This window comes from Haliotis rubra, unplaced genomic scaffold (assembly GCF_003918875.1).
Source record: "Haliotis rubra isolate DU_JTF1 unplaced genomic scaffold, ASM391887v1 Scf104, whole genome shotgun sequence".
Lineage (NCBI taxonomy): Eukaryota > Metazoa > Mollusca > Gastropoda > Lepetellida > Haliotidae > Haliotis > Haliotis rubra.
This window is the reverse complement of record NW_025764937.1, coordinates 441676-469574: the sequence shown is the minus strand read 5'-3', so window position 1 is coordinate 469574 and position 27899 is coordinate 441676. Positions and strand designations below refer to the sequence as shown.

The following is a 27899-nucleotide window of genomic DNA, read 5'->3' as shown; positions in this document are numbered from 1 at the left end:
TTTGAAATGTCCTCCACATATCTACCATAAAACATTCTGAAAACTTTCCTTGGGGCTGTGAATGTTGATTGTGATGGAAACCATGGCATCCCTTTCCCTATATCTGTAAATGATGTCAGGATTGGAATGTCTTGGAATATCTCCCAACAATAATCAAGAGTCATTTTTAACATAATGTACAATAAAAATACTTCTTCACGTTAATACAGCAAGATTCTACAGACTTCCGCCTCGGAGGTAGATCACAGCATTGCTCAGGGTGTGGGTTTCTGCAAGATTAACACATGGAGATTAACACATATTCTTGTGCTGGTGGGTGGTTGATAAAGTATAGGGATTGGTAATGATGGTAGTCAGTAACTTCAATTCTATCAATAACTTCAATTCAACGATCATCATAGGTCTGCTTCTGAAACTGTCATGTACATTTAGACAGATCTAATCTTAATATGCCGAAATAATGACAAGGTGTAACAACGATAAACCTCATTTTATCTCATCTCACCTTGTAAATATCTAGCCAAATTTATGTTTAACCTCGACTATGGAATGTCTCATCTCAGACTAGATGTAACAACGATAAACCTCAAATTATCTCCTCTCACCTTGTAAATATCTAGCCAAATTTATGTTTAACCTCGACTATGGAATGTCTCATCTCAGACTAGATGTAACAACGATCAACCTCAAATTATCTCCTCTCACCTTGTAAATATCTAGCCAAATTTATGTTTAACCTCGACTATGGAATTTCTCATCTCTGACTAGATGTAACAACGATAAACCTCAAATATCTCCTCAAATGTCAATCTCTCACAAATTCATGTTTAACATCGTAATGTCTCATCTATCTAGCCGAATTCATGTTTAACATCGACAATGGAATAACTCACCTCTGTCTAGATGTGATCTGTCTAGGCCATGCTGCCGACTTTGTTTTTCTGAAGGATCTGGTACAGGATAATACCGGCGAAGATTGACAGGAGGGCCTGTGAAAGCAAACATTATTTCTTAAATTTACTTTTGATAAGAAACAAAGATTGTTTATAACAAAATCCAATATAGTTCATGTAGGTTTACTTATTTCTATTCAAAGAAAACATCACGTGTGAACCATATACACCTCATATCATGAAAGGCTAGCATAATTCCAATTTTTTCAATGAAATATTATCTGATTTAAATTATTATAATCGAAAATGTCATAACAAACTAACAACATACAAATATTGTAATTTATAAGTCAATGAAGACAAATACAATGTTATACCAATTTGTGATTAATATAGTAAACTCAGAAGCAAATACATAACAAGTTATTTTACGAAACAACCTTCCAAGCATCAGTTTAAGCAGCTATTGTAAACGGTTCATAGAATATTGATTAAAAATATTGCTTTGTTCATTAATCATGATCTCATGAAGAAAGTGATTCCAGCAATATCACGGCGGAGGACACCAGAAATGGGCTTCACATATTGCACCTATGTGAATAGACTAAGGCTTAGTCTCTGAATATATATAACTTTGATAGTAACAAACAAGCCCATTTAAATTGAAAAGGAGCCCTAGGGAGACCAGAGATTCAGATCCTGAACCTCGGGAAATCTAGACTTGCTTCGTTTAGGGCTTTAGCACTACAGGGAAGGCTAGGCTGTAGGGAAAATAATGTGGTTCAGGGACTGTGAGACAGACTACCATGTGGGGTATGAATTGATATTGAGTTGAATGAGTGAGTTTACTTACGAAACCACCAATGTCAGCGCACGCAAAAATGATGAAAGTTGTGCCTTTGAAGATAAAGTCCCATATCATCTCATAGCATCCCTGAAATAAAAAAGTCATAATAAAAATATAATGATCATATATGCACGCACACACACGCACAGAATAGATCATGTGCATCGATGCTAAGCTAAAATGGTCGATTGTAGAGAACAATTTTGTTTGGCTGTAGTTTAACGCCGCACTCAGCAACATTCCATCTCCATGGCGGCGGTCTGTATATAATCGAGTCTGGACCAGATAATCCAGTGATCAACAGCATGAGCACTGATCTACGCCACTGGGTTACGATGACATGTGTCAACCAAGTCAGCGAGCCTGACCACCCGATCCCGTTGGCCGACTCTTGAGACAAGCATGGGTTACTGAAGATCAATTCTAACCCTGATCTTCAGGGATTTCTTTGGTTACAAAACAATACAGTACTCGTGCCACGTATATCATTCATCTTACAACTCGTTGTTTCAAGACATTTCCTTTTGCAACAACTCGTTGTGATATCAATGGCTTCTGACTAAGGGCCTGTTCAATTATTGCGAAATTGTTTTGGTTTCTGAAACTGGTTTCTCCTGTTATAAACGAGTGTCTAGTTTCGGATACATGGTTTCAAAGTGAAACTAGTGTCTAGTTTTATAAACGAGTGGATGGTTTCACCATCAGGTTTCAAAATGGATACCAAAAAACTGTCTCAGCTATTATATATGTGAAACGAATTGAATGACAGCATTGCCGAAGGAAATATTTTTTTGTCATTTTATCAGGGAATTAAGAAATAATAAAGAGATGAGATGCTTTTGGAGGTAAATATTTGCGTATATGTAATTATACTGTTACAAGTAATTATATGTAAACAAGTTACATAAAATAGTCATGTTCAATACACTGGGGTTTTAAATAATATTTTCCTAGTTTTTAGTTGATTTCTATCATTATTTTGGTTAGAGAGACTGCTGCTCTTTTTGCCACCAAGATCAGTTGAACTTCGTTTCCACCATGTTAATTGTGAGAGAACGCGAAACCGAAACTGCGAAACCTGCCTCGGAGATGGTTTCGAAGTTTCAGAACCCGGTTTTAGGTTTCGACATAATCGAGTGCATGGTTTTCCAGAAACCAAAACCGGTTTAGCATAATCGAATAGGCCCAAACACTACCACAATGGACTCCATGTATGGATAACTCACGCTGTCCTTGTTATTGTTGGATGTTGTCGGGGCCGTCGCACATGTCTGGTCACTGCTGGTGAACTGACCCGACTTACAGCATGCTGCCGGTGTCTGGAAGTTGGCCGTTGTCCCAGGGCCCCAGACACTTGTCCATTTGGTTGCTGAAGTGAAGTCCTGTGAGTTGTCGATGCCGCAACATTGCAGCTGAATAGGAAGAAAAAACTGGCTAACATCACTGGTTTCATGAATTTATATATATACCATTGTGTCGAATTTTGTGTCAAGAGGTTTCTCGAAGTAAGAGCTTGTCCTTTTGTATCTCTCGTTATTCAATTTCGTCGTTATGTCGGATTTCGGATAACCCGAAGTGAGTGCATGAGTGAGTTAGTTTTGTTTTACCAGGCTTTCAGCAACATTCCAGCAATATCACAGCAGGGGACACCAGAAATGGGCTTTACACATTGTATCCATGTGGGAATCGGACCCGGGTCTTCGGCGTGACGAGCTAACGCTTTAACCACTGGGCTACTCCACCGCCCTGATAACTCGAAGTATTTACGCAGGTCCCTTAAGTTCGACACAATTATGTTTGTAAAAAATCAATAAGCGTCACTGTGAAAAGCATCACTTTAAATGTATATTGTTTTGCTGTGCATCAGAGGTGTTTATAACTACTATGATATTCTGCTATTGTCGATCTATATTACAGTGTTAAACTAAACATTTAGTTGATCAGCGCCGTACGGCGTCTCACCCCGTTCATGACGACGTTCCACAAGAGGGAGGTCACGTCGGTGCCGTTCACGCCTTGGTATTCCTGTTGCAGAGACGACTTCAGCCCAGCTTTTGGAGGTTCGGTGATCTGAGAGAAACATGGAATTATGTTACGGCTGTGACACCACCGTTGAATATAACATTCATATGTAAAAGTGATATAAATCTACGGGGTGTTTTAGAGTACGTCGTTTATTCATGATCAATGATAATGGGTTTTATGTGTACATTGTTAATACTATTTTATAAAAAGAAATATAATATACACGTGTTTGGTTTAATTCACTTACGATGCTTCTGTTGGATGCGACGATGGCGACTAGAGCAATCTGGCTGATGAGGAAGATGACGTTAACGATGAGATACTGAAACATATAAAACAGCATCAGCAACGCCTTCCAATGCAACAACTCCAAGCAGACACTGCTGAATACAATGTACACTATACGTCTATATGTGAAATGTACTTGTGTAACTATTGTGTACATGTTAATGAATGACAAACGTACTTTTATTATCAGTATGTAGCTTTCAATGTATGTCCAACGTTCTTATATGAATATTATTTAGCTTTTAATTGTGTACCTGTATGGATAATATTCAGCTTACAGCGTTTGCCAAACGTACTTGTATATGGATAATATCTAGCTTTCAATGTACGTCAAACGTTCTTGCATGAATATTATCTAGCTTTCAATGTACGTCAAACGTACTTGTATTACCATTGTTTACCTTTCAATGTACGTCAAACGTACTTGTATTACCATTGTTTACCTTTCAATGTACGTCAAACGTACTTGTATTACCATTGTTTACCTTTCAATGTACGTCAAACGTACTTGTATTACCATTGTTTACCTTTCAATGTACGTCAAACGTACTTGTATGACTACTATTTACCTTTCAATGTACGTCAAACCTACTTGTATGAATATTATTTAGCCTTCAATATACGTCAAACGTACTTGCCTGACCGTGTATAGCTGCCAATTTACGTATCTGTATAAACATTATTTAGCCTTCAATATACATGTACATGTACGTCATACGTATTTGTACGACCGCTGTTGAGCTATCAATGTACGTACGGGTATGGCATGTATTAATTTCAATATAAGTACTTGAATAACCAGTGTTGAAGTCATTATAGTAATCACACGGACGTTTACTAATGTATCTTGTAATCGGTATACGTCCAAATGAACTTGTATGACCAAGGTGAAAACTTCGTACCCAACAAATCAACTCACCAACACAATCATACACTTCACCATGCAGCACGCTCCTGCTATGCCAAGTACTCCAATAAACAGCATGATAATACCGATGATGATGAAGACGATAGCGAGGCCGCCCACAAGGTCGTTGATGTTGAAGTTGTCGGTAGGCAGATCGAAACCGGAGCCTATGGCAGCCGAAGCCTGTTCTTTCGCCATAGTAATGAGCGTTTGGAACAAATTCTGTATGACATCTGATTGCACCTTCACCATAATACCAAATACCAGCAGCACGAAACCCAGGATCTGCAACACGACACATGAACATACATATACATACCACTTGGTACGTCATATACTTGGGTTACAATATGCACATATATACCACAGGTAAAGGTGCATTAAAAGTAAACGACATATTTGACTCTTAAAATAAGTACATCAGATATACATTCCTTCCTGTTAGTTGCAGCTGTTAATAACATATAGCAGTACATTTAGTTCCGGTATCTGGGCAACGGTTATGCATACAATTCACTTCAGTTAGTTGTTCAGTAAGTGCAACGATTATGTATACATTTCACTGCAGTTAGTTCCTCTGTGAGTGCAACGGTTATGTATACATTTCACGGCAGTTAGATCCTCTATAAGTGCAACGGTTATGTATACATTTCACTGCAGTTATTTCCTCTGTGAGTGCAACGGTTATGTATACATTTCACTGCAGTTAGTTCCTCTGTAAGTGCAACGGTTATGTATACATTTCACTGTAGTTAGTTCCTCTGTAAGTGCAACGGTTATGTATACATTTCACTGCAGTTAGTTCCTCTGTAAGTGCAACGGTTATGTATACATTTCACTGTAGTTAGTTCCTCTGTAAGTGCAACGGTTAATTATGTATACATTTCACTGTAGTTAGTTCCTCTGTAAGTACAACAATTATGTATACATTTCACTGCAGTTAGTTCCTCAGTGCAAATGCATTTCATTTCACTGCAGTTAGTTCCTCTGTAAGTGCAACGGTTATGTATACATTTCACTGCAGTAGTTAGTTCCTCTGTAAGTACAACGGTTATGTATACATTTCACTGCAGTTAGTTCCTCTGTAAGTACAACGGTTATGTACATTACAGTTAAAGTTCCTCTGTAAGTGCAACAGTTTACCTCTATAAGTACAACGGTTATGTATACATTTCACTACATGTGCAGTTAGTTCCTCTATATGTATACAACGATTCCTCTGTATGCAACGGTTATGCATTTCACTACATTTATTTCCTTTATATAGTGCAACGGTATGTATACATTTCACTACATATAGTTCCTCTGTATTACAATGGGTGTATACATTTCACTACATATAGTTCTATAAGTACAACGGTTATGTATACATTTCACTACATGTACTTCCTCTATAAGTACAACGATTATATATGCATTTCACTACATTTATTTCCTTTATATATGCAACGGTTTTTTACTTTTCACTACATATACTTCCCTCTATAAGTACAACGGTTATGTATACATTTCACTACATATACTTCCCTCTATAAGTACAACGGTTATGTATACATTTCACTACATATACATCCCTCTATAAGTACAACTGTTATGCATGCATTTCACTTATATCCTGTACAAGATCAACGGTTACTTACGGCGAAGATGACGCTGAGGATGCCGATGACAATCCTGCCGATGACCTCGAAACACTTACACATGATTGCGGCTTACGTGTGAGTACCTGTAACACAAGTTTAAGGCCATGATGAAGCTGTTACAACAAAATCTGTTTTTGCAAAACATTTTCACTAAACCACGGTGAGCTTCGTTTCAGGATCCGGGTGAGTTTCTTTCTGGAAGCCAGATGAGCTTTCGCTTGGTTGCGAAGGTGAGGTTTCATTCTGGGAGATACTACACTGCCGGCCAAAAGAAAATATTCACTTGAAAACGGAATTTGACAATACAATTACAAATGTTATCCAAACGTTACTAGGTTAAAATCTGTCACCGAATCGGTGCAAACTTAAAGTCCAAAACACAACTATGATATGAGATACCCATATCAAATGCGTGTACATCGTATAACGATTATATATTTGTTTCATATATACTCATGGAAACGAATAAGAGAACACCTGAAAGTACAGGTGTTCCTTTATTCTTTTTCAGGTTTCTTCACAAGCTTTGTATAGCACTGTGGGTGAAATTCTGGAAAAGAATAAAGGAACACCTCAACTTTCAGGTGTTCCCGTCGGACATTGGTGAATACTTTCTTTTGCGCGATAGTTTATTACAACGAACAGATCTAGATTATAGTCTGTTCCTTGAAGTGAAGTCCTTCTTTCACCAAGGACAAGAGATGAAAGATTACAGTGTGTTTCTTCATACAAATGAAAATGCCGTAAAGTAAGTATTAAGAGACAACTTGTTCTCCTCACTTCACTCATCCAGTAAAGTGCTTTACACGTGAGACTAGATACGTTCCCACCTCATACATATCTGTAATATTGTTTCAGGACATACAGTAAACTAAAACTTATAACGAACTCGAAGGGAACACTTATTTAAGTTCGTTATAACCGTAGTAATACCCACTTCGACACAAATCAACAGCAATTTACGTAGTTACAGTATTACCACTTTTTTAAACTTCAGTAGAAACCCATTTCATTGATAGGTAACAAGTGTTGTGAAGATGAGTTATTAGTGAGTGAGTGATTGAGTATGGTTTTACGCCGCTTTTAGCAATATTCCGGTTGGTGGGGGTAGCCTAGTGGTTAAAGTGTTGGCTCGTCACCGCGAAGACCTGGGTTCGATTCCCCACATGGGTACAATGTGTGAAGCCCATTTCTGGTGTCCCCCGCCGTGATATTGCTGGAATATTGCTAAAAGCGGCGTAAAACCATACTCACTCACTCATTTAGCTAAATTCCAGCAATATCACGGCGGGGGACACCAGAAATGGGCTTCACACATTGTACCCATGTGGGGAATCGAACCCGGGTTTTGGCGTGATGAGCGGACGCTTTAACCACTAGGACTACCGCCCTGACCCAGATGTGTAATATTTCCAGTACAACAGATGGATACTGATCAAAGTATCAATACATATGTATTGAGTCGTTCCCTGCAGTACCTCCACAGCAGATTTAAAAGTTTTGAGATTATCAGAGTTCCCCGAACTGATAACTAAACGTATAATATACAAATGGAGTGGAGTGGTATATAGGGAAAGGCTCACTTCACATGACGTCAGTGATGACGCTAAGAATGACGACATAGTGTTAAATCGGTTACTCCTGCCCTTCGCCTTATAGATGGTCAACACCTTTGTATAGAAGGACAGCTGACAAGCTAACAGATCATTGCTGTATATTTGTCGTCTCAGTTTGAAACTCCCATTGAGAACCTCCTGAAGGGCCCTTTGAAAATCTCTTCATGATTTACAAACAGTTCCAATCGAGTCATGATTGAGTTATATATCACGGTCAGCGAGTGACTCAAATCCAAAAATAGTCGTGTATTGGTACAGCGACACAAACATAAAGGTTTGGCATTCTATCAAACACGACACAATACGGGGAATATACTCGGCAGTGTGTTGCCAAGTACTAAGTCCGACCACTTGATAATAGTTTGATGTCAACGTGTTAGAACTGCTGACTGGAAAGAGCGAGCGTAGGGGCACCGCGTTCTGAATTGTCATTGTTGTTCGAACACATGGTCGTCACTGCCGCGTGTTTAAGCTATTGTCGGAAGCTATGGAGATTGGGCTGTTTGTATGTGTTGATTCCACTCCCAGTGCTAATGACCTTAAGGTACAAAGCCACAACGACTTACCCGTATAAACGTTTCGCGGAATGACTTTATCTAGAAATCTCAGCCTAAAAACTCATGAGCCTCTTAAGAAATAATATCCGAGCTTTTTGTGAGATCCTGTTCACTCGGAAATATTACTCAGCAAATCGTTAAGGTTGTTTCAGAATCACGTGATGATGTCACTCTTAATCGGTCGGCCGGTCTATCGAACCACGTTAATCCGCTTATCATGATGAACAATTGATTTGTTACGTCACAACCTTTGTACACTTTGTAGACGTTTCGAAACCAGCAAACGTTCGCTTGTTTTATTTTTGGACTAACAAATGTAATTTAGATAGTTAATTATAAATAATAAACTTTGCTGTTCGTATGCCAAGTAGCTTGATAACTGTCAGCATGAAACCTCTACCAGGAATCGTTAAGGGGTCTGCTGCTGTTCATGGGGGCTTGGTGAGTGGGTGGGGTGGGGGTGGGGGTGAATGCGGATGTTGTTTGTTAGAAAGTGAGCGAGTAGGGTTTAAAAGCAAATATTTCGTGGTGTAGCATATTATTGGAGGTAACCTCGAATTGATGCAACTTGGACGGGTTGAATCTCATCCGGGATTCGAACCCACATTCTCAGAGTCAGACACCTAATCGGCAGTGCACAAACTCAGCCATCTAACCCACTCAGCCACCGCAGCTTCCACATGTAATAATGATTACCATCTACTCTTGGACTTAGTTTCATCATAAACTTTGAGAAATGCAGGGGTTGCCATTTTCCTGGAGTCTCGTTCATCTTTAACTGGCCACAACGACGAGCCTGTACTATTCACCATTTCACTCGTCAGTTCTATTTCACTCATTATCCCCGGGGTACATTCAGCTGACAATGACATCAGAGTCGATTACAACATTCCTTCAGAATAATAAAGCAGCTTGAGTTATGTTAATTTATCACCACTCGAGTGGAAATCAGAAATCATTATTTCATTCACCTCCCGTAAGGAGGATTTACTGTCGTGGTTGTCTTCCAAAGCCATATACAGAAATACAACCTGCATTCAACCGTACAAAAAGTACAACCCATCAATACAGGTTCACATAACTCTTTTTTATTAGCAACTCAGACAGAAAGGCGATGAAATTATTGTATAACTGTCCACGTAATAATACACATCTGCACATTGCGTATGAGAAGGGTCTCAATGGGTATGTAAATCGATCAAATTGTATTATCACTCTGCTCAATTTTCAACTTACCTGTACACAAAACGTTTAGGATATATTCCGTCAGGGTCGCCGCAGGTGAACGGTGTTTTGTGTGTGTGCTGGTGTCTCACCGCGGTTATATAGCCGGGTATGTTGTAAAATAGTACCTCGACTGACCTCGTGACGTCAACAACTGTCACACCTGATTGAACCCTATCAACACGATCTGTATTCACCGCTGAAGCTATTAGGTGCTGTGGACAACGACAGTGGTTCACTGTGGACGTACTTTTAGCATGCTTGAAGTAAACAAACCTTAAAACGCTAATGCTACGCACGAGTATCTGTTGACGTTTTTGCCTAAAGATATGAGTATATATTATTGCACTACTATTCTATTCAAAGGGAATAGTACATAGAACGTCATTGCCTTAAATAACGGTATCAATATGAATAGTATTGTGATCATGATTTTAAAGGGGGGGTGGGGGGGTCACCCATTTTGTTCTGGGGAGCTAGGGGTTCAGCAATTTTGTGCACATGTACTAGGGGGGTAGCAATTTTGTACATAAGAGTATGTTTAATATTAGGAAGGGGAGGGGAGGTCATTAATTTTGTACATGACAAGCAGGGGGTCACTTATTTTGTACATAAATTTTGGGTGGGGACATTCACATTGTACATGCTTCTCCATGAAAATCATCAACATCACCCCACCCTCCACCCCATCCCAACCATAAATTATGAACGGTCCCTAATTGTAAAAATATAATAGATTTTAAATGTTAGTGTTTATTATTCATATTTTATCTGTAATAATGTGAGAAACGATAAGAAAGACTGCAAGTTGCCAAGTTAATGTCCTGAAATAGAACTTATCAGTATACCTCAGATATGTGTTTCTATCCACGGTACGCAAGGTAAGATATGACATTATTGTGTGAACGCATGTAAGTTTACATGTATTGAATATTTACTGAAATTCAAGCGTACTTGTACGCAATAGACATGGTAGGGATTGAGTTCTCACATAAATATTTGCAGAATTTACGCAGATACGCAGCCTATCTGTACCTCTGATCACATTTTGATAGTCATCCATGAATACATGTTTACGATACAACCAGAATCGTACAAAAAAACTTAGTTATGATTATGAATTGTAATCAAATTGTTTAAACCATTTTTAAAAAGGCAGGTTGTGGGGTGTATGTTTCCGTGAAATTATCACGGAATAATATGGAACTAAATTATATAAAGTTTCGATGTTGTGCTTTGTTAGCCGTAGGTTCATTACGTTCCATTTCAATTTTGGGAACCCATTTGTTCGATTCCGGGTTTATAAATCACTGTAGGTGATTCCATAGCACAATTTGTGTATCTTGTATTCAATAATTACAGCTTCAAAGATTTCTTTGTGCAAAAGAAGGGTCTGCCACATTTTGTTGTAATGAGACTTTTTGATTATACTTGTAGTTACACTTTTCAAAAAGCCTCATTGGAACAAAATGTGGCAGAGGTGATTATTTTCAACAGGATAGAATGAATGAATGAATGTAAAGAGAAATACCGATGAATGAAAGAAAGAATGAATGAATGGACGGAGAAATACCGATACTACACATGTAAATGACATACGTCGTTGTATAACCACAGCCATTCCTGCTATACCCGATATTAGCTGTACCTTTTGCATTTTGCCTGGGTCTTCGTTGTACCATAAATATTGTACCCGATTGTTATGTTTAGCTCTCTGGTTATACCAGGGTGTCTGTATGCCTCTCTTGTAACACCGGGTGTTTCTGATACATCTCTTGTTACACCGGGTGTTCGCTGTACGCCTCTTGTTAAATCCAGATATTCGCAATAACACCTATTATTGTAGAAGGATAGCAATATGTGGATGAACAGCGTCTTTATCACAGTGGGAGCGACGTGTCGGTGTAGGTTCAAGTACCATTTGTTGTCTTTCTTAGAGCCCCAACTTTTAAATCCCTCTCAAGAAAACCTTATTATTCCCTTGGGGCGATGGGGTAGCCTAGTGGTTAAAGCGTTCCAGGTCTTCGGCACATTGAATCTGGTGTCCCCACCGTGATATTGGAAATGTTACTAACAGCGGCGGTCTTCGGCATGAGAATTGTGAAACCCATTTCGGGTGTCCCCACCGTGATATTGATGGAATGTTACTAAAAGCGGCGTAAAATCATTTGCTTACAAGTCACTCCTTATTATTATCACATCTTTAAAAGTGCTATCTCATCTCTTCCAAAAAGTTTTCAGATTACTCTAATTCAGGTTGTTTCATCTACTTAAAATGTGGAGTTTGAATCAAATCTGTTATTATATCGTCGGGTGCTATCTATATGAAGAGTTGTTTCATCTACTTAAAATATTGGTCAACATATATTGACCAATAAGAGGAAACATTATGCAAGGTTTAATTCCCAAAGCCCTATAATCGATTATACGTGAGTCCTTAGTGTAAACGTACCAGCGTACCTCGGACGGTCTGTCACGGAAGCGCATTAAAAAGATGAATTATTAACAAAGATTCTTCAGAAATCGATAACGATGTTTTGACCAGATATGAGAAACGCCCGAAAGGTCGTGTGTTTACTTTACCATGGAGAAATCAATGAAATAACCAGTGGACGATTTTAGCCTTGGGATTGAACGTCATGCTCCTACGTGCATTGATTATGTACCCTTCACGGGTAATAGATCCCCATGCTGGCTCCCCACACCATTGAATGCAGACGTTAACGGGTTCATATGGTCTAATGTCGTCCACAATACAGAACGCCCGTCTATATAAAGACCAGGTTTAATCTCAATAATGGTATTATCGAGAACGCCGAGTCATTAAGCACTCGGATAATGCGGATATACCTTCACATAGCCGGTACATGCTAATAGCAAATGAGAAGGTATTTACGAACAGGGTTTTGGTATATGACAGAGCATAGCTGTCTGTTTTGGTCTTTGACGAAGACGGAGTATAAAGGAACTGTAGAATGGTTTATACCATGTGATTGTCAGTGGCATACGTCACGTGATTGGGTACGTTGGATGAGTCACATATCCAGTGGTTCGAGTATTTCACAATATTTCATTCATTCATTCATTCATAATTTATTTATTTCATTTTTTTATTCCTGTAAAGATGCTAGATGAGGCATACATGATGTATATCCATTGTACAGGAATTGAGAAAAATAAACAAATTAAAAAAACTAAAAACTAAAATAATAAAAAGTTATATAAAAAAATAATTCATTCTTTCACACATTCATACCCAATAAGTGATTAAACCATGTCTTTTCATGACTTAAGTTTCGATACATGGCCCATTTCTTTTCAAAATCATTAAGATATTTGAATATTTGAATTGAATATTTCATTTATACCACGGTCAGTTGAAAATGGGAGGAAAGCCCGAAGTTTCCCAGGTCTTGCGTGTGTTTGTAATTTCGGTGAAATCATGAGGATATATTTGATGCTTAAAACCCTTGAATGAGAATAAGGTATAACCATCTATCAGGATAATATAATGGTATTCCAACATAGGAGCATGAGATTCTGGTATGTCCAAGGAACGCAACTCTGTACGAGTGTGGCTCATCATCGCCCCAGATTCCTCGGCTTCATTCTATCGCACGAGTACATGTATTTATAATATGTTGAGGTGTGGGTATCGCCTTGGTTATCAAAAGTTTAGACTCGCTTAAAGCACTCACTATATGTTATGCATATATGTGAGGTTACATCAAAGATGAATTTCTACACTAACTTCGGGGAACCAACTGGATCATGGATTAAATTGCTGAAAAACATGTGCAAATATAGTGTATGTGAACAGCTGTGTTGTGGTGTAACTTTTGTTTAAATTTCGCCAATTTTCACTCAGTTTCATCATTGTTTTAACTCATGACAATAATCTTTTCAAAGTCACGAATTTGTTTTACAATACATCAGTTCATGTGTAAACAGTTCCTTTAAACAGTATGGAATATTTTGCAAAATTTAGTTTAGAGTGAGTTGACTGAAGTATGTGTCTATATTTACACTAGTGAGTCTAAACTTTTGATGGGGAGAATATATTGCTTAAAGGGAAAACCTAAAATGAGTGAGTGAGTATAGTTTTACGCCGCACTCAGCAATATTCCAGCTATGTGGTGGCGGTCTGTAAATAATCGAGTCTGGACCAAACAATCCAGTGATCAGCAGCATGAGCATCGATCTACGCAATTGGGAACCAATGACATGTGTCAACCAAGTCAGCGAGCATTTCCACCCGATCCCGTTAGTCGCCTCTTACGACAAGCATGGGTTACTGAAGATCAATTCTAACCCGGATCTTCACGGGTAGGAAATCTTCGAAACTTCTCGAAATGATCATTATCTATTGTAATTAAAAGAGAGGCTATACTTTTAGAAAAAATTCAACCTGTTTTTGAGACACAAAACGGGTAAATATGGAAATTCGTTCGTTTACCGCAACACAGGAAAAGAACTGATTGTGTTTATTGACGTCACATCGACGTTGTGTCCAGTCTCTGCTGGTGTTCGTAATGAATAGAGAAGCTAAACGAGACGTGCGTGTCGGTGCCCGCTTTGCCACAAATGCTTATTGTGAAATAAACCGCTCAGGTTCACACAATAAAGCCTGTTATCCGGGGTAGTGTCACGTGTACCATTACCAGTCGACTGGTGTTCACGTCTAAGTTGGATAATATCTGAACAACTTCTTCGTAGACTGTACCTATGTGTAAATACAGTACCGGACAGAAGAAAGTATACATATACAATTAACAAATGTTATATTTAGGATTACACATTCTCACTAAAGTACTGATACACAAGTCGCGATGACTTAGTGGTTAGACGGCTGACTTTGTGTGCTGGCGATTAGGTGAGTGAGTGGGTGCGCCGGTGAGTGAGTGAGTGAGTGAGTGAGTGAGTGAGTGAGTGAGTGAGTGAGTGAGTGAGTGAGTGAGTGAGTGGGTGGGTATTGGTGAGTGAGTTTAGTTTTACGCCGCCTTCAGCAATATTCCAGCAATATCACGGCAGGGGTCACAAGGTACGGGATTCACACATTGTACCCATGTGGGGAATCGAACCCGGGTCTTCGGCTTGACGAGAAAACGCTTTAACCATTAGGCTACCCCACCGCCCGAGTGAGTGAGTGACTGACTGAGTTACTGAGTGAGTAAGGTTTACGCTTATATTCCAACCAATAACTATGTAGCAGCAATACCACGTGACGTGACGTGACATGAGGCAGGTTTGTATCCATCACGTCATGCTCATGAATCTCACCTAAGTGATTGACTCCTCACAGACAGTGAGTGAGTGAGTCTTGTTTTACGCCACTTTTAGCAATATTCCAGTAATATCACGGCGAGGGGCACCAAAAATGGGCTTCACACATTGTACCCATTTGGGGAATCAAACCCGGGTCTTTGGCGTGACGAGCGAACGCTTTAACCACTAGGCTACCCCACCGCCCCACATACAGACAGTGATGTAGAAGAAAAAAACTGTTTCAGCAACAACGAACTCATTCAGCCTCAGGTATCACTTAAATAGATTCTGCCATACCGGAAACAAGCACTGGAATATTCGATCTGCGGTTGTTAGGCACGGATCAGTGATAGTCTACCAAAGCACCGTGTGTAAATCTGAAGTGTCAATTCAACAGTTATAAAAATCATTAAATGATCATTAAGAGTTAACAATTGCTACCATTGACAGTCTGACAGGCATTCCACAGAGCGGGAGGCCGCTTACACATAGTATGATTGATGTTCCTGGAATTATTCGAAGAGTCCTATGCGTGAGGCGTGCTTGGTAAAATTCCACCCGTAACGGAGGTGCTATGTAACACGCTCTTTATTACATGACTCCCCAGAAATGTCTTGTGTATCTGCTAATGTGTGAACTACCCAACCACTAGAATAGATTTTGGCTTAGTATATTTTTCATGCCAATAATTTGAAAACAATAAATATAAAATGTGAAACAAGCAAAGTGTAAACATGTGATGGAACGATGGTCTACTCGTCGTGAATATATGATGACGATGGTGATCATTAAACCACGTGGTTGTGTACAGTCAGTACAAGCGACAATAGCTGTCTAACAATTTAATCTAAATAAATCATGAAAGCAAATTGTACATTATTATAAAACAGGTTTATGGCTGTTAAAATACTTTTCCATCATCATGATCATGACGATGGACACGTTTATTAACAGCCCAAATTTTGATCCTAATCATGATGATGGAAAAGTTTTTTAGGAGCATTACTTTGATCATGATGATGGAAACGGTCATTAACAGCTTCAATTTTGATGATGATCATGATGATGGAAACGGTTATAACAGCCTAAATTTTGATGATGATATTGATGATGGAAATGTTTTAGAAGCATTCATTTTGACCATGATCATGATGATGGAAACGGTTATTAACTGCTTCAGTTTTGATCGTGATCAGTTTGATGGAACTGTTTATTAATAGCTTCAAGATTGATCGTAATCATGACGATGGAAATGTTTATACCAGCCGTAATTTTGTTTTATGATAATGTAAAATGCGTTTCCATGTCAGTCGTATTTGGAGTAAAGGCAGTTGTTATATAACGTTTCACATGGTGAGATAGATTTCAGATTAGAAAACAAGATGGTAACATATTTCAATCGTTGTTCATTTCTGAATGAATTTAATTAAAACTTCTTGAAACCGTGTCGAAATGACATTTTTGTGCTGATGTCGTCTTATTATAGTAATGGCATTTGTCACATATCAAATAACGACACAGACTTCAGGCGAGAATGATTTATTCAGATAGACTTGTAAAGCCAGTGGTCGCTTGTATTACACGTACACTACCACGTTGATCAATGTCTCTCCTTCATCTATTATACAGTGTTATTGCTGGTGTTGTGCAATGGAGATCCCGTTCAGGGACAAAGAGGGTAATTGTGTCTCTGTATTCCGTAGTGGGCTCCCTGTTGTAGTGTGATGATGAACGTGAATTATTTGTAATATTGACACATATACCTGTTTACTTGTATTTAGTGAAGAACTCAGATGAAGTACTGTGTGATTTGTTTGTTTTGTTAAAAAAGAACAGAATCTCGTGTGAAGTAACATGGATATTTTGTTTAAATAATATGTTTACGTTTCTACCCATGTTTGTGTCACAGAGAAAAACGGAAAGAGACAATGTTTCTCGCTCTCTTGCGTGCGCTCGCTCGCGCGTGCGTGCGTGCATGCGTGCATGTGTATGTGCCTCCGTGTGTGCGTCTCCGTGTGTGCGTGGTGGGGAGTCTGTTTGTTTATATTAATGTGTTGGCGTATGTGTGTGTGCGTGCGTGTGCGTGCGTGTGCGTGGGGCTGTTTGTTAATATTTATGTGTGTGCGTGTGTGTCTGTTTGTGTCTGTGTTTTGTGAGTACTTATGTATTGTACAATTTCACATTTCATCCGAGCCCTCATCCAATGCAAATCATCATCATCCTATCAACAAATTGTAGACCTGTCAAAGCCGAACTACTACTGTGTGTCATACTGTTTACATGACTTTACATTATATTTGTGTAAATCCATAACGTCACATGCAGAGATGTACAGGAAACCGACACAAAAGACGTATAGAATATGACTATTAAAAGTAAAAGATGTTTAAGCGGTTTAACTTTGAATCATCAAATGTTCTCATCACTAAAACAGTCGGGATTAAAAACAAATAATTCAAGATGTCACACAACAAACATCTAAAAATATAACTGAATACGTCACTCCAGCGAAATCCAAGTAAGAGTTTCTGCCGGAACTATTTTCAGGCGTCATAATTAACCTCGTGATATTTAGATTAAATTCTGAACGACAGGTGACCTTTGTATTTGAGGTAAAGACAAATATAACATCATCATCATTATCATCATCATCATCATCATCATCATCATCATGATGATGGCTCGTTTTATAATAATGGAGAAAAATGTCTTCACGTCAGTCATATTGAGGTAAAGACAGTTGTAACATTTCAAATAATGAGACAGACTTCAGTTCAGAAGACAAGGCGAGAATGATCTATTCAGATTGACTTGTAAGACCAGTATTCAGCTCCCTGTAATGAATGTACACTACCACGTTGATCAATGTCTCTTCATCTATTATACAGTGTTATTGCGGATGTTGTGCAATGGAGATCCCGTTCAGGGACAAAGAGGGTAATTGTGTCTCTGTATTCCGTAGTGGGTTCCCTGTTGTAGAGTGATGATGAACGTGAATTATTTGTAAGATTGACACATATACTTGTCTACCTGCATTTATTGAGGAAGTACGGTATTGTTAAAGAACATCTATCACAGGAGTGACGTAACATGGATTTCTTTCCAATGATATCTTTATGTTTCTACCCTCATGAAAATATTGTTTGTGTCACAGAGAGAGTGTGTTTGTCTGTCTGTCTGTGGTGTGTTGTGTGTGTGCTCCTGTGTTGTTGTTGTTGTTGTTGTTGTTGTTGTTGTTGTTGTTGTTGTTGTTTTGTTTTTTGTTGGTTTTTTGTCTATGTGCGTGTATGTGTCTGTCTGTCTGTCTGGCCGGCTGGCTGTGGAGTTTTGTGTGTGCTTCTATGTTTTTGTTGTTGTATGTTTTTTGTATATGTGCGTGTGTGTGTGTGTGTGTGTGTGTGTGTGTGTGTGTGTGTGTGTGTGTGTGTGTGTGTGTGTGTGTGTGTGTGTGTGTCTGTCTGTCTGTCTGTCTGTCTGTGTGTCTGTGTATTTCTGTGTGTGTGCTTATATTTTGCACAATTTTACATTTCACGGGGTCCTCCTCCAATGCTCGGGGCGGTGGGGTAGCCTAGTGGTTAAAGCGTTCGCTCGTCACGCCGAAGGCCCGGGTTCGAATCCCCACATGGGTACAATTTGTGAAGCCCATTTCTGGTGTCCCCCGCCATGATATTGCTGGAATATTGCTAAAAACGGCGTAAAACCATACTCAGTCAGTCAGTCAGTCCTCCAATGCTCATCATCCTATCAACAGGACGTGTCAAAGCGCAACTCTTACTGCGTGTCATGTACACATGATTTTACATTACATCTATATACATCCTCAGTGACACATACAGATTGGGATAGGAACCTGTCACAAATGACATTCAGAAAATTACTATTAAAACTAAAATATGTTTCACGGTTACTACGCATATGTCGACAGAATGAGCTAGACACGAGACCCTGAACCATTAAATGTCCCCATAAATAAATCAGACAAGAATAAATCCATATTCAAGATGTAACACGATATGGATCTCAAAATACAACTCAGTAGGTCACTCTAGTAAAATACGTGTAATGATTTCTGCCGGAACTATTTTCAACCGCCATCGTGACTTTCAGATTAAACAACAGGTGACCTTGAAAACTAAGACTTGCATATTGTGCATAGTCTAACGTCTATCAATAAGCTAACTTGGGTAGTAAAAATGGCATTTGTTTAAAAAAGCGCATTGCACTACGCGTATATCATCTCAGAAACATCAATACCCTTGCCATTACGTCCCCACAAACATAAAAGACTAAGTATATAAGTATATACACACAAACCCCCTCCAAGTTAAACAGAACACACAGGCAGACAATGTGATGTACTTAGTATGTTATACAAATCAATTACCTGACAATAAATCAACAAGCAAATGGTACAGACGTCCTGACTAGTAGCATTCAAGACATATTGTATTACACCTGGGACGCTGACGTGACATGAACTGCTAGAGGTATGTCGGCATGTGTTGTACCGGGTGGCCTGGTTTGTGTTTACCGTGCATGACAGGATGTTTGTCACGAATCCCGTCAATTAAATATTTACCTCCGTGCATGTTTGATCATAACTCATCTTGTGTCTGTGTGTGTACAGAGATCGCCTTTTTCTGTGGGTACCGTTATATCTAGCGAAAATGTCCGCGTTCACTAATTTTGGGATAAACAAACATATAGTCTTGGAGGGGCATTTAGAAGGAATACACATAAAGGCGAGAAGTTTATGGATGTCAGCTTCTATATATGGATGTCAGCTTCTATATATGGATGTCAGCTTCTATATATGGATGTCAGCTTCTATATATGGATGTCAGCTTCTTTATTGTGATGGACAAGACGTTTCGGAGTATATTCTTTCTCCTTCATCAGGTGAAAGGAGGATTAGGAAACAGGCAGCCTTTGAACATATGGCAGTCAAGTAGGGGATTGGTGACTTGAACCACAAACGCGCACCATCGTGTGTGTGCGTGCGTGCGTGCGTGTGTGCGTGCGTGTTTGAGTTCATGTTCATGTTTAGATATGGGGTTGTTGAGATCCCAGTTCATGTGGTATGTAAACATTTCTATTCATCATTGGGGTACAATAATGTTAGAGCGCCCGCGCGTCACGCTGAAGACCAAATTCCCTACATGAGCACAATGTATGAAGCCCATGTTGGAAATCCAACCCGGGTCTTCGGCGTGACGCGGGAACACCTGAACCACTAGGCCACCTCACCGCCCCTCACAGCAGATGAACTGTATGTAGGATTCATACAGAATCCCTAGGATCGAACTAGGAAGATTCAGGAGTTCCCTATACCTTTCGAGGATCGAATTTGCAAATGTGTTGAAGATGAATTTCATTTCCCGATGAAACACCGTTATCAAGCAAATGAGTGAGTGAGTGCGTGAGTTAATATTTAACGTCACATCGGCAATATTTCAGCCATATCGTGACGAGAACATTTGATATTGAAATGAAATATATGTATATTATAAAAAACCTGCCGACAAAGGACAGTAAAACAACTAGAATATCACATATATGTATGTAAAACTAGTAATTAAATCTAAAACGTTTTAACTATAGGAGAAAAACAAGACAGTGTAAAAATGGGCTATAAATCGCCAATAACTGAAGGTAGATCACCATACCAGGGACCATGGGGACTTACATTACTTTTGCTACCTGCATGGACCCTAGTTGGATTTACACCATCCCTTCAGCCATTGGCGACAGAAGAGAAATCTAGCCATAAATTAAAAGCACACATATTCTACGATTAAAAACCTGGCAAGCCTAAATTTACTCTAAATGTGTTGGGACTTACGTACCCTCTCAGGAGGACAATAATTTTACAATACTTCAAACCCCTTTGAGGGTACAGCCACTAACAATCGAAGTTGATAATCTAAACTACCAATTATAAAACCTTATCTATTTACAAAACATATATCATTATCAAGCACATGAAGAAGCCGAGCATCTATTGCAATAACATAGTTGTCTATCCATAAAGAGTGTTCCTCTTCATCATACCAGCTTCTAAATGTCACTTAAGGAGGCGATGAAATGTAGTCTTTATGAAGATATCCGTGTTGATATGATTAATACAATTAACAATAATTCATTGTCACTACTGTCTCCTCCAGACCTTTTTTTTTTGCTATAATGCAAAATAATATTTTTAATAAGGCGGCAGGTGTTTTAACATGTATGAAAGGCGGCTCAAATACCGTACTTAACCCTAATAATTAACTCAACTCAATCGTGGTATCGTATTTTATTCATGTATTATATACTGTATACTCGTGTCTCATAGGTCTAAATTGACGGATATTTCTTTTAACTAAAAGTCTTGTATTATGAAGGGGTACTACGGTAATAAACTAATTTTCTTCTTCTTCCTATCAAGTTAGTGGCGCGTGTTTATGTACCCAGATAAAACCTCGTTGTGTGGTTCATTACAGCAGCAAAACAGGTATACAGAGCCAGCTAATAGAGGAATACCCCGAAACATATCATATGACAGAGTCATTAACGTGGTACGAACCCGACACTCTCCATCGCACCTAATAATTTATGCTTTACAGATAATAGGCCACGTGTTCTGCTGGCTGAACTAATTGCCTGTTCTATATGGATGCAACCTAAAATACGTGTTATGCTACAGTAAGCATAGATTACAATAATTCTCTCAGACTGTATGACACCAGTATGAAAATATACAGCCTGTTCTCGTAACTAATATATAACAAACCACCCTTGATTCATTATTCTTGCTATAGGTTAACCGTCAGGAATAATGGGTGTTCGGACTACTAGGGTTATGTTAAACCCTGTATGTCCTAAGTTAATTCATTTACAATTTATTTACAGTTTAATATTTATGTACAGATATTTTGCAAGTCGTAACTTACCAGATACGTGGGTTTTGGAAGTATATTCCTGTTGCATATATTCCTCTATTTAACGGTGTTTTACCCTCCTCGCGACATGGCGGTTTGGTTACTTGGCCTAGTGGGTGAGGTGGTGAGGTAAGTGGGTGAGGTAGGGTGAAGTTCAACGTCAGATTTAAGACTGAAACATCTGTTATATAGACAACAAGTGGAAGCCTGTCAACTATATATAGTAGTCTAAACTGACGTTTAAAAGAAAGTACACACCTGGTGTTTTGGGATTATTTGAAAAGTGTTGTGATTTTGACTGGCAACTTCGCAATTGGGTACGATATCTGTGGTGTTTTGGCAACATAATAGGAATATCTGTGACTTATATATCACTGTAAAAACTCTTTTCCAAACATTTACGTCGATTTTGGGAAAGTAATCCAAAAGCACCAGATGTGTCACTTTAGATCAAGTCCTTTTGGAAACATCTGACAACTCGGGCTTAGTAATATGTTTAAGATTGGTCCACTTACATATCAGCGCAGTGCTGGTCCACTAACATGCTACACCAAGTGGGTACCAAACTAAACCATTATTTAGAATCCAAACAGACTAGGCCTTTTTTTCCACTTAGCACCATTTAACGCGTTTTGACGTCTTTTGGTAAGGTGCGACCAGAGAATCGAACTACCGACCAATCTTCGAGCAGACACCCCATCCACTGCACCACCATACGGTCTGACTAAATACGAAAAGTTCGTAAAACTGTCTCATCCCAAGTACTGCAACTAACGAAAGCCGCTTTGCATGTCATATTATTAACAAAAATACACCAATAATAATTTTTAATGTTTATTATATCTGACAATACTTTTGAAAGTGCACAAATATAATTACACATTAGCTGTCTAATAGGACGTTGATAGGCCAGTGGTTTGCGTGTTCGTCTCTACACAGACAATCAGATATCAATTATGAGCACGAATAGGTGTAATGCTGTAGTGTCGTTAAAAGTGCCTTAATAATGTCACTACCTCATATAATACCATTTAGAATAAAATATAAAACATTTGCATAATACACGTGTGAATGTATGAACGCTTTCGTTTAAAGACAATTTATTCATAAGTTCGCAGGACTCGGGAACACTTAACTAGGCTGAATGTTGGCAGTTTCGCAGCCCTAATACCGCAAAGAAACCCCTTAACAATGAAAGACAAGGGTATCGATACAACCGAACTGAGTGACTGCATAACGCTACCACAAGTTTCATGCAAGCCTCACGAATATCAGTGTTTACTGCCTTTAAGTAAACACACGACTGTATATGAACGGGGCAATTGACGTTAGAAACAATCACGCACCGTGTTTACCTACAAGTGCATGTTTGTGTAGTTTGGGGATTAGCTATGTATAACAGATCAAAGCATGGAAACCGGGTCTCTGACGCATGGGCAGGTGGGGTTGAGAATTGAAGAGGGTGGTTCAGATTTCGCCAAACCCATATAGCAGTTTGTTTGTTTTGCTTGTTTGTTTAACGCCGCACTCGACAATATTATATATGACGTGGGCTGTAAATAATCGTGTCTAGAGTATATTATACACTGATTGACATGTGGGACATCGGCCTGTGGTCACATACATCCACCGAGTCAATGAGCTTGACCACCCGATCCCGTTAGTCGCCGCCTAAGGCAAACATAGGACATCTGGAGTGAGTGAGTTTAGTTTTACGCCGCTTTCAGCAATATCCCAGCAATATCACGGTAGGGGACGCCAGAAATGGGCTTCACACGCTGTACCCATGTGGGGAATCGAACCAGGATCCTCGGCGTGACGAGAGAACGCTTCAACCACTAGGCTACCACACCGCCCCTGGAACCTTCTTACCCGGTTCTTCACAGGACACATTAAGCAGTCTGTACAGTGGGTGATAAAGGGGTGGTATTGTAACACCATTTTAATACTGCGCTTATATTTTGGATCGGAAAGAAACTTCATGTTTACCAACATTGTACATAAACTGTCAACTCCATGTATTATAACGTGGACGCTTGCTGATAAATCTACATAATTCATGAATGTTAAGTCTCGATTAATGTTACGACCGTTGCATACAAAACGGAGCAAATGCAACATTTTGATCTACACAAATCCAATACTTGTTTTAATAATAATAATAATAATAATAATAATAATAGTGCCTATTTATAGTGCGCACAAATCCACACTCGTAAGCATGCTCATGGCGCTACAATTAAAACAATATGTACAGTAAGAGTGAGCTGTCATAGAACTGAATGAAAAGGTGCGTTTTGAGATGGCTTTTAAAGGAGTCCAGAGTTGGTGCGAGCTATTTTAACTGTTGTAGATAGTAGTATATTTACCATTCCGCTCAAATGAACAAGGAATGTTTGATGAAAATACATAAACATCTTTTTTCAGAATGAAAGACAATTCACAGCTATTATGACAGTGACTCTCCACCAGTGCGACGTGGAAATGTAAAGAAAAAAATTAAAACCCGTAGAAGCCTCGAAATATCACAGGACGACATGGAGAAACATTACCCTATCTACATAATATGACATAAATGTACATGTATGTTTGCTCATCATCATCATCATAATCATCATCATCATTATCATCATCATCCTTGTTTTGTTATTCACATGCAGATGAGGAATCATTTACACACCATCTACAATACTTTGTTAACTTGTTTTTGTTTCTAACGCCGCATTCAGCAATAATCAGGCCATCTGACAAAAAAATCCAATCTGGACCCGACAATCCAGTGATTGACATCATGAGCATCGGTCTACATAGTTAACCTACGATGACATATATCAACCAAGTCAGTGAGAGTGGCCATCCGATCCCGTTAGTCGTCTCTGGGGACAAACATCAGGTTGCTGAAGATTAATTTTACCGTCATCTTCAAGGGTTCAGTATACAAAACAACACCGCCCCACACGGTTGGCACGCACCATTCTATTGATTGCAACAATAGCCGAAGTGTCCCTACATAATTCATCGCTTCTTGGAAAGAATGTCTGCATCAGTGACAAATATCGGGCTGAGAAACACGCCCCTTTCAATGTCTCTCGTTCTGTGCTGATGATCATACACTGACATACATTTCAATCCGTAACGATCTGTCAAGTTTGTGATTTTATCAATACAACGGTATTGACACAGGTTTCTCTTTGCGTTGTTAAAACCGCTTGACGAAGATTACCGAAACAAGTATGGATTTAAAGTTATGTTGCGCGTGACGATAACGGTAATGCATATGTGCTTGTTGATGAAACGTTGCCATGGTAGCAGTTAGACGACACTGATCATGTGTTGTGAAGCTGTGTTATAACGGGAACAGTGTCATATAGAGCAAGCGAAGGAACGACAACTGACATTGTTTGAAGAATGAGGACATTTTTTATGGATATACAGCTTCTTTATTCTGCAAAGGCGACGTTTATACATCATAAAGAACATGCATATCCATTAAAATTGTCCTCATTCTTCGTTTCCTAAACTTCCAGAATGCCAATCAAAGAAGATGTCCTTGCTTGGTTCAATACTGTAGCCAAGGTTAGGGACCGTTCATATTTCATGGCTAGGGGTGATGGTGATGTTCAGGGGTGGGGTGGGGGTGGGGATTCACCCATAATGCTCTGGGAGGTTGAGGTGGGGATGGGGGTGTCCATCAATTTTCTACATAAAAATATTAAAAAGTTATGCTTAAAAATTATGGGGGGTGGGGGCATAGATTTTGTACAAGACAAAGGGGGGGACTAACTTGTTCATACAACGTAGGGGGGGTCATTCACATTGTATACATGCTTCTCCATAAAATCATCATCAGACCCCCCCAACCATAAATCACGAACGGTCCCCTCATATTGGGAAGACAAGCGGTATAAAGAGGTACGTATGTCTGTGAACACGGCACAAGTTACGTACAGTCTGTAGATACAATGTGAGGGGGGTGCGGCGTAGTTTTTCGGGGTATATTGAAGTGTTACTGAAACACGCCACAAGAGGATTACGATTATGTACCTACATACTTATACGGCTTATGTCAATCTCATTGCGGCCATGCCAATGCAATGACATTTATTGTTAACAGTTTTTGACATGTTTAAACAGGTGAATTTAGTCATATCGTGCCAATATCTTTACTTCGGTTAGAATTCAGTTAAGCACACTGACTATCCGACATATAAAAATATAACATTCATCTCGGGACGGTGGCCCCCTTGATTAATGTTGAGGTGATGGTTAAGTCAAGTATATCGATTTTAAAGGTGGTTCCTTGTCCTGAGCAAGGAGCACCCTCTCCCTCTCTCTCTCTCTGTCTGTCTCTCTCTCTCTTTCTCTCTAGCATTTTCTTGTCATAAATATTAGGTACATGCCATAGCATTAATTACATATTATACACAGGTAAAAACACATGTATGTTCCGCGTATAACGATCGTCCCCAAACCGCAGAGTTATCGGGTATCCCAGGTGATCTATTTAGGTCATGCTGCTCCGTGTCTCGACTACCTACGTTCGAGGGATGATCAATCGTCATCTCTACCTGTATCTTCTGTCTATATCTTCACCTCGTTTTGTCGGTAACATCAAAGGATGCCACACAGGTAGACTGACACAACGTACCATAAGCTAAACGTGAACTTACCTTTGTCGAAAATCTGCTCAGAATAACTCCAAGATGGGTCTGACCATTCCTTGTCAAGTCCACACAACAATGCTGGCGCTAACGACGTTCCAATTAGTTCTGCGCATGTGCGAATCGGTCGATAATCAAGGGATTGATTGTATCAAGGCTTAAGACCCCCAGCGGAGAACCAACCTGTTGTCAAATTAATGCATGAACATAACACAATAGGTATTTCGCGGAATAAGAGTGTGTTGGGACATGCGGTGTTCAAACGAGACGGAGTCGTGTTGATGGTTCGAGAGTCTTCGGCGGTGTAACATCACTGACCTAGTCAATGCCTTGTTTGCAAAGGAAGACAAAACTGTTTCACAGCTTTATTGAATGGCCAACAAATATCACACGGGCCAGACGTGTTCATTGTTTTCCTTTTGTGTCAAAATTCATGCCAGAATTAAGGTGTGAAACAGTATACAACAGAAAATACATATAACGCTATGGTCCAATTTAGATATTGTGACTTGAAGTGAAGGCCAACACCTAGCCTGAAATATACATATTTTACAGAAATAGTTCCTAAATTAAATAGATAAAATATAACAAAAAGGCGCCCAGTGACTTTCTTCATTTTCTAGAAACTGTGGAAATCAAAAATTGCCACACATTCTAGACTTGCATGGGCTTTATTAGGTATATGTATTTCAGGGTCTGTACGATAGATTACATCAAGTTTTATTATCGCTTGTCTGGTCAGTTCGACTCCGTTTCATAATGCGTATTTATTTGCATTATTTGGGGAAAAGATTAATATTTTTATTTGTTGTTTTTGTACATTTCATTCTTTTACTACCAATTTTAAATGGGTGATTGAATCTTGTTTAACGGCGCTTTGAACATCAGTTACTCATATCATGAGGACAGCTTGTTGGGGTGAAAAGTTAGTTAGTTTAGTTTTACGCCGCACTCAGCAATATTCCAGCTACTAGTATATGGCGGCGGTCTGTAAATAATCGAACTGGACCAAACAATCCAGTGATCAACAGCATGAGCATCAATCTACGCAAT

The 27899-nt window shown here is 39.1% G+C and overlaps 1 protein-coding gene across 4 annotated transcripts; it reads right to left on the bottom strand.

Annotated features, from left to right (window-relative positions):
• Window positions 1-49: 49 nt before the first annotated feature.
• LOC124274079 (tetraspanin-18-like) lies at window positions 50-26970 on the bottom strand. 4 transcript variants are annotated; one of them, XM_046709407.1, is made up of 9 exons: window positions 26856-26970; window positions 6601-6686; window positions 4973-5245; window positions 4013-4087; window positions 3703-3810; window positions 2967-3152; window positions 1747-1827; window positions 894-989; window positions 50-269 (listed from the first exon to the last, which is right to left on the bottom strand). In XM_046709407.1, exons 2-8 carry the CDS (start codon window positions 6661-6663, stop codon window positions 915-917), a joined length of 861 nt encoding a protein of 286 aa, XP_046565363.1. In that variant the 5' UTR covers window positions 6664-6686; window positions 26856-26970; the 3' UTR covers window positions 50-269; window positions 894-914. The 4 variants fall into 4 exon arrangements, with proteins under 4 accessions (XP_046565363.1, XP_046565357.1, XP_046565375.1 ...); XM_046709401.1 differs by having other exon boundaries at window positions 26852-26959; XM_046709419.1 differs by having other exon boundaries at window positions 6601-6681; window positions 26853-26959.
• Window positions 26971-27899: the final 929 nt, after the last annotated feature.